A 14,315-nucleotide genomic window follows, 5' to 3' on the forward strand; every position below is an offset into this window, starting at 1 on the left:
CGTGCTATGGTCCATGGGGTCACGAAGAGTCGGACACGACTAAACGACTAAACAACAACAACATCAGAATTAGTTAGCATAATTTAATTCTGTGTCATACAGTAGCAGCACCATATGTGGACTTTAGCTCTTTGTTCTTCGACCTTTAGATCTCAAGGAATTTTTTTAAAAGGTTTATGAGGCCTTTTTTGGCACTTTTATAAATATAGTGAAATATTTGGTTTGGAGTTCGTACAGATAATGCCGTATTTATTTTATTTTTACTATTTGGGGATTTCTCTACTGTCTTTAACCAAGCAGTCACAGGACAGCTTGCAAATTTAAAATGCCTTAAATACATATTATAAAACATAATTAAAACAGCAAACTGAAGACAGGTGTGCCTGGCGTGCTCTGGTCTATGGGGTCACGAAGAGTTGGACATGACTAAACAACAACAAATCAGCAAACTACAAAAACAATTAAATAATGAAAACAGAGAGAGAGAAATAAAAGTAGGGTGGAGTACAAAGCATCTTGATTTTTTTTAACATAGTGCCAAAAGTCCAAACAGCATTGATTGATTGATTGTTGTTCCTTACTGCCATGTGATTTAGTCTGTCTATTTTCTTCCAGTCTGGGGAGTAGTGCTTGCAAGTTGAGCTAGTGATCACAGATGCGTTCCCCATCTGGCCTTTAGGGCCAGTTGAAATTATAAATTCCTCAGCAGTGTGCATTGTGTGCAGGATTAGAGGGAGGAAGAGTTGGATGGGTGGTGACTACTTCTGAAATCATCTTCCTTAACCAGAACAACTTTTGCTTTTGTTTCAAGTAGTGGTGATAAGAAAGAGGCAAATATATAAAGCAATGGTATGAATTCTTGACATTAATTGCATGCCGTGATGATAGGGTCCAAAATAACTAATAGCAGACTTCTGGCTCAGAAAGGAAGTTGTAACAGTCTGCCTTCATGGATGATGATCTCAAAAAAAAAAATATCGAATTCTTTTGTCTTATCAGATTATGGACAGAATTTGTACAATAGTATGCTTTTATTAAATAACATTGTCAAAGGAGCTCATACTTTCACAGAATTTTGTGTTGCAAGTGGGTTAAGGGCAACTTCAATAATGGTTTTCTGCAGAGAAAACCCAACCTGTGTCACAAGCATGTGCCCACCCCTTTCCATGAGGAAAATGTAAACTAGAAGTGGGCTGTATGGTATTTGTTTTAATGCACTACATCCTAATACAGGCAAAGCTCAGTTGTCAAACGGCTCCATTTTCAAACGTTTCAGCTCCCGAACACCGAAAACCCCGAAGTAAATGCTCCGTTTTTCAAACATTTTTCGGAAGCCGAATGTCCAGCTTTGCAACCAATCAGAAGCTGTGCCTCAGTTGTCAAATGTTTCGGAAGCTGAGCAGGCTTCCAGAACGGATAACGTTTGACAACCAAGGTTTGACTGTAAAAGCCTCCCCTATACAGCCTGGTTTAGTTGTTGTTTTGTCCCCATAGTGGTAAAACATAAGATTGTATCCATCATGTGTTGAGTTTCCTTTCTGGAAAGCAACATGTTAACAGGATCATACTTCTTTGTCATTTATATTTTAGATTCACCTACTTCTTTAAAGTCATCTACTTCTAGATGACACTACTTCTGGGTGTAAATATTGCATTTCACAGTTTGCTTCCGACAGCACGCAGAGAGATAATGCCAGTTCTTTCTTCAGATCTTGCCAATGAAGAATTTGAGTAGGAAACTCCCTGTATTTTTAAAGTTTATCTCACTCTGTTTTGCTTTGAACTCTTAATATGGAGACAAACTTGCTCAGAACAAGTAATCTGCCTGGAATTGCCCAAAACAGTTTTCTTCGGAATTAAAGCTACCAGGAACTGAGTTTGTTGTATCAAAGAGAACCTGTAGACTGCATAGCTTGAGCTTTTACTGAGTGAGTGTTCAGTTTGCATAGCATTTTGCTAATTCATTTACGGAAGGCTGAACATGTTTACAAAGTTCAGAAAATGTGATTTAGACCACTTTGATTTTATCAGAGAATCCCCATTAGAACAAAGTAAGCCCTGCAGAACCTGAGGTGTTGCATCAAAGCAGAATGCTTTTCAAGACCTCGAATTCTTTGCGAAGTATTGAAGAAGAGCTTTCCTATATCTGAGCTGTTAAATAGCTCAGTCTAAGGTCTTGGAAGAAATCCTCAAGGCAAAGCTTAGCTCAGATTGCAGGATACAATAGGCAGCTTATTCCTATTGTATAGCTACAACATGGAGTATTTTAATTTTTTTCTTTTTAGCATGATTTAGTTTTATGAACTGAAGAAAAGTCGGCATGATTTTCATGGCTTTACATTTCATCCAGGTCAGTTAATGGACATATGGTACTTGAAGGCAGGGCTAGAACCTAAATTTCTTGGGTCTACTAAATAAAAGCTTTGTTCTCTAAAAATTGCCTGCAGCTACCTTGGTAAGAATCCTTCCACAGCTCTTGTTAACATGTATCTCCATCATTTCCTGTTGCTTCACATCAATGTTTGCCACTCACATTCATTCAAGAACAGCTGGTACACTTCATTTGTTCTCAGAAATGATCTTGAGAGTTCGCATCAATGGCCAACATTGGTGAAAACCAAGGCTATTAGAACCAGCAATGGAGAACCGACAGAGAGCAACGTGGCTACATTTAGGAAAAATAAAGTGGCAACTTAAAAAAAAAAAACGGTATCCACTGTGTTTCTTTTGCCTTCCACCTTGATTGTCTGCAGCTTTCTGACTTGATGAGCAGTGTAATAAGTGCTTCTGGAGCACTGCAGTGACATCATCTCCATCAGGAGCTGGAGGAGGGTTTTTCCAGCTGAGAGATGAGAGTAGGTACAGAGAAATCATCTCCACTAATCTGCAGATCAGAGGGCTCTTTCCACTGAGCTGTGGGAGAGACCATGTGAAGATTGTCTCCCTTCATTATATAGAGGCTACATTGTCAGGATCAGAATTAGTGAGCCAAAGTTTGCCAGAATTTGAACACTGGGCTTGTATATGAGTTTCTTCTATGGGTTTTTTTCTGAGTTGAAGTTTTGGTTATTCTGGTGTATGTGTGCTTTTAAGGCCCATGTTTGTCAGTGTAAGTAGCAAGTAAACTAAAGCAGTGAAATTATGCCGTTGATAAATCTGGCTCTAAATGCTGCTTGCTTTGCTGTTGCTTCAGAAATCAGTTGACATGAGCCTTTTAAAACATTTTCACAATTTTCCTGTCTGTACTGCACCTTGTGTTTTAGTGTGAAGGTATATAGGTAAATTTAAAGGCCGCTCACACCTGCTAGTGCCATTTAAATGCTTAATTTCACAAGATGAGATGAGATGCATAGCCTTCCATGTTACCTGTCAAACTGAGTCTAGTTCGAACTCCACCACATGCCATCTGTGGATTTTATCGTCATTATTAATTCAGGGTGTTTCAGTGATACACCAGCCATAGAGCCAAGTCCTATATGGTGCTTCCCCCTCCCCTTCCTTTGAATGCCCACAAAATGCCAATGGTACAGCAAGTTACAATAGCATTTCTTTGCTCTTTCACTTCTCTGGACATGCTCTGACACAACACCTGAAAATGTATTGTTGTACAACCACTAATTTTCTCCTCCTTCCCTCTTCTCTCTCTCTCTCTCTCTCTCTCTCTCTCTCTCTCTCTCTCTTTATAACACAATAAATACTTCAATATAATATTCTACACTGTGAAGCTGTTTAGAAGATGTGAAATGTATTTAGCGAGTGATGGAAATATATTTCCCAGTGTTAACAGAATTTGCCACCTTTGAGAAATGTGTTGAGTTGATTTCATCACAATTGTATTATTTCTGTGCTATAAGTTAACCATTCCTTGGTGTTGTTTAGCAAGCCCTATAGTCTTTCCTGATTTTCATCTTAGCCATGTTCATGAAGCTACCATGTTTGGAAACACCCCAAAACACAGCCCTTTCTAGACAGTACCATTTCAGGCAACAAGTGGAGGAACTCCATGCTTGAATTCTCCCTCGTAAAAAAACAAACCTTGCTTCCCTTGGATAATTCACATGACAGTAGAGCTGAAATCTTACCTGAGACATGCTACTTTCCTACATTAAGAGAGGCAGGCCTTGATGGAGTCTCACATCTTAACAAACACAATATGAAAGGAAAAGGGAGTGGGGTGGAAAAAGGGAAGCCAAGAACAGAGCAGGTTCTCTTTTACTGACTGATGGATGGGGCCATAGTCCTATCATTCCACCTATTTCTTGGCCATTGTACCCAGTCACTGTATTCTCCTGTCATTTCACCCACCCACCCCCATTCTCTGTGGTGCCTTCCCCTTTCCACACCATCTTGCACCCCTGCCAGTCCCAATGATGATGCTCCCCTGTGTTCTCCCAGAGTCACTTCATTTGATCTGTGACCAGCAATAGGATTTCTTTCCAAATGGAGGTTGCTGTTGCACCCATTATTTCCAATGGGAATTCAGTGGCATTAATTTCAGCATGTAAGAAAATTCTTATTAAATTTTTATGCAGTGCCAGCTTTATTGTTGCTGAAAGATCAAGGCATAGTGTGTATGCATGGCAGCTTAGTTGTAAGTGAACACATATCTAAGACTGTCAGCCTCTTGATTGCTTTCATGGTGGGCAAGTTAAGGGTGGTGCTTAATTTACAATTCCAATGCTTTTTGGAGCAGAAGTGAATTTGTAGATTCTTTGAACTCTTTTCTTAGATTGCAAGGTTGTTGTTTTTAATCATACAATTGTTTAGCATGGTACAGATTCAGGTTTTGCATGAGCAGAATCTTGCTTGTACAGCGAACGGGGGGTGGGGTCCTATCCCCTCTTCCCTATTACAGTTCCCAACAACCCCTGAGAGTTAGGGAACTCTCCAGCACAATGTGAGATGTGGTACTGATGGTGGCGGGGAATGAACAGCAGTAGAACCATAGAACAGTAGAGTTGGAAGGGACCACGAGTGTCATCTAGTCCAACCTTGTGCAATGCGTGGGTCTTGAACCCACAATCCTGAGTTTATGAGTCTCATGCTCTACCAACTGAACTATCCCAGTAGGGCTTAGGCAGTTTGCACAAGCAGAGTACCACATCCCATGCCATTCAAGAGAGTTCCTCAGTGCTCTGGTACAGCTTTGTGAGTGTGTAGTTGATTGGGTGAGAAGTGGGGCCAGAAAAGCCCCGCTGCATGAGTAGAGTCCCACTTATGCAACCCTGATTCAACCCTAGCATTTCTTTCTGTCTTTTCAACTAAAATTGGATCCCAAAGCAGCCTACAGCAATTAAAATCCATCACAAATGTTCTCTTTAATTCCTATTATTCCATGAGAGATAGTGGGGGGGGGGATATATTTGAATGCAGACTTTTCCACTCGTAAATCTTGTGCTCGGTGTCAAGTCCTCTGTCAGTCACTTATAAATGCCATCTGCCTGTGGCAAATCTTTGGAGCTAAGGCTAATTTTGTTCATGGATTAGCAGCAGGAGGATGATCAACATTAATTGAGTCTGTAGATTTTTGGTAGCAAATGTAAGTATCACTGAAAAATACAGTTTTACAAAGAATAAAATTATCTACTTTCACGAAGAAGAAGAAGAAGAAGAAGAAGAAGAAGAAGAAGAAGAAGAAGAAGAAGAAGAAGAAGAAGAAGAAGAAGAAGAAGATCATCTTTATAATTGCTATTGGCTCAGGACACCAGGGCCAAAAGATAATGCTATTAACACAGAGCAAATGTATACCTTACATAATTAACTGTCGACAGTTTTTCTTTTAATATTTGTATATTCATTAATAACCAAATGAGATATCAGTATATGAGGTATTTATATTCTGATGGCTAATTAAAGTTCTATCAGCCACCACCTCTGCTGTTACAAATCTGTCATTTGACTTGAATGCATAAAATCTTTTGTGTTCCTTGACAGATGACCTGACACATTTTTCTGCTTTACAACATCATCTGAATAATCTGCAGTAATGCAATTTGATTCATTAGTATCAGGGTTTTGTTTTTTAATTTTTGTTTTTTGAAATTTTGTATATAATTCTTAAATGAGAGTATGAGGGGGAAAAGAAGCTTAATAAGAACATATCCCAGAAAACATCATAAAATTACGTGGAAACGTGTTGCTATCTGTAGCTTTTTTGGCTTTTTACATTACATTACATTAAATTAAATTACTTGTGTAAGAACAAGATAGTAAATGTATCAGTTACTTTTCTTTGACTTTAGGATGCATCTAGTGTGGTGATGTAAAAACAAATGAGATTACATGGAAGGAGGAAGAAGAGTTATTTTTCCAGATTAATTTTTTTAGAGCAGTTAAACTTTTTGCAGCACGGTTTGTTTGTTTTTTAATGTATCAACCCCAGCAAGTCATATAGTAAAATAATGCTACAATATTTGTGTGTGGTGGTTCACTTGACACCTCCAATCTCTGAAAAGACCAATAAAAAAAACAAATTGGGAACCCCCCAGCTTTAGATGTTTGTTCTGTGCCAGGTTTTATAACCTGCTTATTGTAATAAAGCTAGGACTAATTTTATGACGAAGGATATAGGTGAGAGGGAGAGGAGTTTCACTACACTCATGGAAGCTGTTCTGCTCGCCCAGTGACGTGGTTGGCTCTAACTCTCTGTGTCCTAAACCATCTTCCGTGGCTTCATTTGTTAACACCTTGTATTGTATTGTATTGAACATACTACGTAGATGAAGGAAAAATCTCCCTGTTGGCTGTGCCTCATAAGTCCTTATGTGTTTCAACTTTCCATTTGCTGGTTAGCATCCAGTGTTGTGTTAGCAACTTCTGAGGGCTTGGGTGATGCCCAGTGATTTGGAAACTTCCTTCAAATTCAACAATGGTTTGTCATGATATAACCCGTCTGCCCGAGAAATGCAAGTTCAAAGGCCTCTTGTGTACATAAAAATAGTTGTGGGGATCCTGGTCATGATATATGTCATTCAAAATAAGTTATGTTATGAGGTGGTGGAGAAATGCAAATAAGCAAATAATGCATGTTTTGACCTTGCCTCAATTGGCTTATGGACTTACAGAAGCACTGAAATTTTGAGATGTTATCTGCTAGGGAAGTAGAAAGGAGAATATTTCCAGGCATCAGGAAAAATAACTGAGTAGTAAAAAAAAAATTGAACCACCCAATTTAGTACAAGTTTGAAATTGGGATTTTTATTTTGTATTTTACTAAATTCCCAGGACAAATCTAACTTCATATCATCAGACAGCAAATCAAATTATGGCTCCAATAGAATGAAGAGATAGCCATGTTCTTTACCTAGGCCTCAGTTTCGGTAAGGGGAAATTTCCAGCAGGAAATTATGAAAACAGAAGTAACAGAATTGGAGGAGGGCTAGTCCACACACATGTGTATACTTAACGACTGTGTTAATCAAGTGTTGACTTGTAGGGCGGGGGAATGGGCCTTTACAATGAAGCACCTCGAAACTTCCACATTCCTATACTCCACCTCAGACATGATGCTTTTCAGTAAATTTGTTTCACATATTCATTGGTGATCCATTGCAGGCGCATGTGATTTCATCATAAATAAAATGTTGAATACTCCAGTGCATGCTCACATGAATGTGTGTTGTAATGCTGGTTAATATTAAATTCTGTAAGCAGGTGATGAATGGAAGCAATGCTGTGCCTAGCAGGATGTGGTAAAAATGTTATTGTTTTCATTTTTAATCTTCTAGGAAATGGCAAAAATTCTCAACCATCCAAGAGTCTATGCATTTCTTCATGTACCAGTTCAAAGTGCCTCTGATAGCGTACTCATGGACATGAAGAGGGAATACTGTCTGGCGGACTTCAAAAGGGTAGTGGATTTCCTTAAAGAAAAGTAAGTCTAATGCATAATAAAAAAATCAAAAGCTTCCCCCCCCCTGGTTTTCAGCAGTTAACCTGCAACATCACAATTAAGGTAGAAAAGAAAATAATCCTTCTGTATCTTCAGAATTCGTCTGTGCCAACAGTTGCTTTGATGTGGGCTTCTAATCTATTTCAAGTTACGCCCAAATAACTATATATAGATTTTTTGGAATGTATTTCATTGAAATCTTTTTTAATGTATCTTTTCAGGATAGTTGACACTGAGTGCAAAAAAACTGCAAGCTGCAATAACATAACAGGATAATACTCTCTAAAGTTGCTTTTATATTTACTGTATTATGGGATAGGATGGCTTTTGTGTGTTAATCCAAGGAATTTACTTTAGCAAATTATTACAATTTATGGCTCTAGTTCTGAATCCTTTTCCATAATGGCATGAATTATTTTGACAACAGTAGAAGTCTATTTGAAAATGTTTTCCATTGGCTCTAACAAACAGAATCCTGTTCCTATCTAAGAAATATTTACAGCAACATGAAATGAGCAATTCAATTATTGAGAACTGTGAACAGACTATTTACTGAAAATTGTACTGATTGTCCTTTTATGGAATGTCTGGCTTACAATTGTTTTAGGCTACTTTCCTATCTGGAAGTATACACTATTAACAATGAGAATTCCAAGCAGATCTGTATAGAATAGTGCTATTGACTATATCTGTGTACCTCTCTTTTTTCTGAAGAAGTCACTGAACGAGTTAGCATTGTTGTATGAAAAGAGTTGAAAATGTTTGTAGGGATCTAAATTATTTCTCAGCTTTCAAGATGTATAATGCAGCAGATTTTGGAGAAGGAAGTAGCTATCTTTGCCAAAAATCATACTACTGTTAAAAAGAGACAGAGATCATGCTCTAGGAACTTTAATAGTTGCATTTTCCCAATGACTACTCATAGTTTTATCACTCATAGTGATAAAAGTAGGATTGTTGTAAATTGTTTCTCTAGGAGCAGGAACAATATGGTCTGGGCAAGAATGGTCTGCTGTAATTAATATGTAATCGCTCAAACCTTGATAGGGTGGGATGGTAGACTAGGTGGGGAAACCTAGATACCTGTTGTCCTAAGCTCTTCAGAGTTAGCAATGGAATAGAAATAAAGTAAATATGCATTTTTTATTTTAAACCATTTTCCATCAAAGCATATACTTGTGTTAATACATTCTAATTCACACATGACATAAAAATACATTCTAAAACCTAGAATTGGCTAGGGCGATGCTTTCACCTTTGAACTAAAAGGGAGTCAAAGATGTGCTAAAGGACGAAAATGGAGATTGCAGAAAAGATGAATGAATAGATTTTAATATTCTCCAAACCGTATGTAAAAATGGCTTTGAACACTTTCAGTTGCAGTGATATTTGTAAAACTCTTAATTTCTGCACCAATAATTAACCAGAACCACGTTTTCTCTAATGACACTTAAAACTGAGCATATTGATCCCAGGTACAGTGGTGCCTCGACTTACGAATTTAATCCATTCCGAAGGTACCTTTGTAGGTCGAAAAATTCATAAGTCGAAAAGCGCCATTGGAAATGTGATTTCCCATAGGAATGCATTGGAAACAGAAAAATTCGTAAGTCGAAGGAACCCCATCTAAAAATTCGGAAGTCGAAAAAACCCTATCTAAAACCGTTGCGGTTTCCATTCGGATGTCGAGAAATTCGTAAGCGTGCTGCATTTGCCCCATTCATAAGTCAAACAATTCGGTTGTCAAATCGTTCATAAGTCGAGGTACCACTGTACTTCAAATTCAGGACTCCGCTTAAGGCTTCATGCAAGCAACTGAATTTAGCCCATTTTTCTTTACCTATAGATTCTGAAGCAGAAAAAAAACCTTCCTAAGGTAACTACTCCAATGTGGGCTGTGGAACTCTACCATGTGATTACACATAGCAAATGACCAGGAGTGATACTAAAGCTTGTTTTATTACATCACTTCTAAAAAATTTTTTATTCGTTGTTAGATTGATTGGGACAGTTATTTTATTTATTGCCACTATAATTTTACAGTATGATTGGCAATATTGTATTTTCTTCAAACAAAGGATCAAAGTATGCATTATTTTTAATTTATACTGCTTTGTATGGAACTGCATATATTCAAAGATTAAAGCTGACTCATTAATCTTTGGAGTGTTGAAAGTTGGCAGCTATTGTTATAATAGCATCTTGCTGTCAAATAACCCAGTAAAGCAGCTGAACACATGCAGACATTGACTTATATAGAAATGTATTCAATTGAGCAGTCATAGCACAAAATATGCATATAATTATTTAATATCCAAATTTGACAGCTGGTTATTGAGTATATATCAGTCCAACTTAAGGAATTCTCCATTAGCTTTTTTTTAATGATAAAAGTTTGAAATCCAAGCTTTTTTAACATATTTTATTAAAATTGTATTAAAATTCTACCTCTTCATGTAGTGGAACCAGTAACTAAGAGTTGCCAGACAGCATAAGAAAATATTTCCAACATATAGTCTAGGTCTGCTGGGAGCAGGGGCACATTTTGGATATTTGAAGCTGGTCACATCTGTAGAACTCATTTCTCTTTGCTACTGTATATAGGGAGGTCTTTATTTGTAGTGTCTCATCTCCTAGAGGCAGCCAACTATGACCTTCCTGTATAGCTATTCCCATATAGACATCTCATCACAGACATGGCAAAAGCAAAACATTACATCAGGCGCCTGCAGTTTCTAGCACTAATATGCTGTATTAATAGAATATCTATGGGTCTGTTCAGTAGTCCCACCATTTTTTCTTCTTCCTCCACCTGGTTGTAATGATGAAATTCAAAAACCTAGCTGCAAACATACACATGAGTCATGACCAAGAGCTGATGTTGGGCATTGTGGCACTGAACATAACACCAGAGAAACAGGAGAAGCTGCCACAGTACATCTAAATTCCATGTTCCCATTTCTCTAAAAACAAATAATTTGTATGAAATATTTGTGAATGCGGTGGAGTGAAAATGCTTTGGGGGACTGATCATTTGCTCATTCCTGCATATGATATCTGGTAAAGTAAAGGTAAAGGGACCCCTGACCATTAGGTCCAGTCGTGACCGACTCTGGGGTTGCGCGCTCATCTCGCATTATTGGCCGAGGGAGCCGGCGTATAGCTTCCAGGTCATGTGGCCAGCATGACAAAGCCGCTTCTGGCAAACCAGAGCAGCACATGGAAACGCAGTTTACCTTCCCGCTGTAGCGGTTCCTATTTATCTACTTGCATTTTGACGTGCTTTCGAACTGCTAGGTTGGCAGGAGCTGGGACCAAGCAACGGGAGCTCACCCCGTCACAGGGATTCGAACCGCCGACCTTCTGATCAGCAAGCCCTAGGCTCAGTGATTTAACCACAGCGCCACCTGGGTCCCTATGATATCTGGTAACATCAGTTAAAAAAATATCCTAGATCTGAATGTCACTTTTTGTATTCACTTCACTGACATAAATCAGTTTAAGCAACTTAAGAATGGCATTGAAAATATTATATTTTTAACTGATTCTAATTACTTTGTTAGCTCTCAGAGTTTCAACATTATAGTTGACTGCTCTTGTGTTGATCAACTAGGCCTTTTAATAATGATGATACAGCTATTCATTTTGGAGCTGGATAGTGCTCCTGGCCATACTTCTGCTTCTTTACATGGTTCTGTACAAACGTCCAATCACTTTTTAATTTAATGTGTAAGTATTTTGCCCATTTAGCAGGGGGCCCAACCCCATCCAGAACAGATTCCATCAGTCTGACAGGTGAACAACTGGCCAGCAGCACTTCTTTCTTTCTTTTCTTTTTTTATTAAAGGTTTTCTTGGTTTACAAAGATATGTGCAATGTCTCTCATAACATTTTTACGAATCAGTTTCATTTGTTGAGACATTGGGAAGAAAGGGGGGAAAGAGGTAGATGGGGGTCAGGTGACGATGTTTCTATTTTGCTTAATATATGTGGGGGGGGTTGTCAGCGTCGCTTGTGTAGGTTCTCTGCTGTTCGCTTGTGTTCCTTTGATGGTCAGAGATGTTTGGGTTGGCCTAGGATATGGTTGTTCATTTGTGGTTGACTGTGGTGGTCTTTGTTTCGTGTGTGAGTGGGGTGGGTGGGTGTTTTGGATCAGGTTAGCCATATTGATTTGTATGCTGTTGGTGGATTTTTGTCATTGTCTTGTTGGGCTGTGTATGTGATAAAGGGGAACCATACCGGGGTGAAGCCGTCTTCTTCAATTTGTCCTCGTGTCAGTTTCAGCTTATTGGTTAATTTTTCTACTAAGGCTGTTTCCCATACTGTTTGGTACCATTGGTCCATGCTTATTTCTGACAGGTCTCTCCAGTGTCTGGTTACGGTGTTTCTGGTTGCTGAGAGTAAGTGGGTTATGAGTTCTTTGTGATGCAGGTGGGCATTATTGTATTGGAAGATGTTTAGCAAGGTCAATTTTGGGGTTATTTCTAATATTTGCTTGGTTATTTTACATATTTCTCTTATGGTTGTTGTCCAGAATAGTTGGGTTTGGGGGCACTCCCACCACATGTGGAAATATGTGCCTGTTGAGGTGCACCCTCTCCAGCATTTTGTTGAGGTTCCTGGGCGTATTAGCGCTAGTTTTCTTGGTGTTAGGTACCAGCTGTAGGTGAGTTTCAGAGTGAGTTCTTTCCTTTTTGTTGATATGGATTTAAAGCGGGGTTTAGACCACATTCTGGTCCATTGAGTGGGGTTAATCTCGTAGCCTATGTCATCTTCCCATTGTCTTTTGATTGTGTCTAGGGGATTCATGGGATTTTGGAGTAGTATTTTATATATTGCAGATACCATCCCTTTGTCGTCAGGAGAAGGTTTTTCAAGGTTGTCAGAAGATTTTACAGCAGCACTTCTTTCTTACCTGAACTGACACAGCAGCATAGTGCCCCCAGCTTCTAGCCCAGGCAGCCTATATAGGAATATACCATATTTGCTTATATTGAAGCACCCATGTCATCTTTGAATTCCACAACATAGCTTAAAATATCAACAGGAACCCCAGATATGGCAATGTGAAAACTCCCCAAGGACACTCAGACATCCTTCTGGGATGGGCCATTCTAATAGGTCTCCAGTGCCTGCACTCTTTACTCAACTGCCCCCTTGTTCCTAGACCACCATCTCCTTCAACCTACTGGGACAGAGAAACCTGCAACCAAGTGTCCAAGATGGAAACAACACAACATCCTCCCATCTCAGGCTCTTTGTTCCGCAACAAGAGAAGGGGATGGCAGCAACAGAGTAGCTAGCCAGTGACTGCAGTACGTATTTGAGTTCTTGATTATGCTACTGCCACATACGTATTTTAAAAAGAGCTTAAAACCTCTTTCACCTACGTTTGTTCTCCCATAATGGATTTATTTGTGGACATCCCATAAACAAACTCATGTCTTCGTTTCCCCAGAATGGTTCTCTTATGCTAAGCTGCCTCTAGCAAAACAGACATTAGGCTTCCCATTGAATAAAATTAAAGCATTTATTGTATTTTCATCATTCTGGCACTGAGCATTTTGGTAATTTATTACATTTTAAATATTTTCACAATGTGTAGAAGTTGGAAGCTGCCCCACTTTCTGCAAAGAAGGATGAAATACACTCTTAATGAATTAATATATAACGCACCATCAATTGAAATTTAGATAGTAACAAATAATCATGCAAGGCTTTTGGGTGCACAATATCACTTAGGTTTTTTGTATATCTAAATTTTGGCAAGTGCATTTCCTCAGCAGTGCTGCACAGCTTGCTTTCTACTAATGCTCATCATCAGCATGTAATATTAACAAGCAATTTTTGACAAGCACCTTCAGATTAATTACAGTCCTTTTGCTGATCCTTCTTCATTTACAGATCACTGATCCAATAGATCGTAATGCTTTTCAAATGAAGGGTTCTTAATGGATTTTTAAAATACGGCTTTTCTGGTAGCTCATACACTTGCAGCGGTAGAATTATCATTTTAAATGCTTGATGAAATTTTCAGGCCCTCATATGCATACAATATGAGGAGAAGAAGGAGAAGAAGGAGATAATATCATATATAAGGTTTGTAATATTAATGTTAGGCTTAATGCTCGTTTATTTCACAGCAGTTATATTGCCTTTGATTCTAATAAAGTGCTTTACAAAAAGAATAAAACTGTAAAATGGTCAGTAAAAAAAACAGTTAAAACAAATATTTAAAACATTCATACATTAAAAAAAGAAACCTGAGATCAATAATAAGCTGTAACACATGGTTAAACACATGACAACTTCTGCATGTCTGGATAGGCTTGCTTAACCAAAAATATATTTAGCAGATGCTGAAAAGAGTACAGTGAAGACGCCCACCTCATACCATGCATCCTTCTCTATGATTTTAACTTGA

The 14,315-nt window shown here is 38.4% G+C and overlaps 1 protein-coding gene across 3 annotated transcripts in view; it reads left to right on the forward strand.

The window, feature by feature from the left end:
- The window catches only part of CDKAL1 (CDKAL1 threonylcarbamoyladenosine tRNA methylthiotransferase), a 250,115-nt gene that overhangs the window by 162,079 nt on the left and 73,721 nt on the right, over positions 1–14,315 (forward strand). For all 3 annotated transcript variants that reach the window (XM_035126314.3, XM_035126316.3, XM_035126315.3), the window contains one exon: positions 7,728–7,873. In XM_035126314.3, the coding sequence (XP_034982205.1) occupies positions 7,728–7,873 (146 nt within the window). The remainder of the gene's footprint in view (positions 1–7,727; positions 7,874–14,315) is intronic.

This window comes from Zootoca vivipara, chromosome 8 (assembly GCF_965207765.1).
Source record: "Zootoca vivipara chromosome 8, rZooViv2.hap1.1, whole genome shotgun sequence".
NCBI lineage: Eukaryota > Metazoa > Chordata > Lepidosauria > Squamata > Lacertidae > Zootoca > Zootoca vivipara.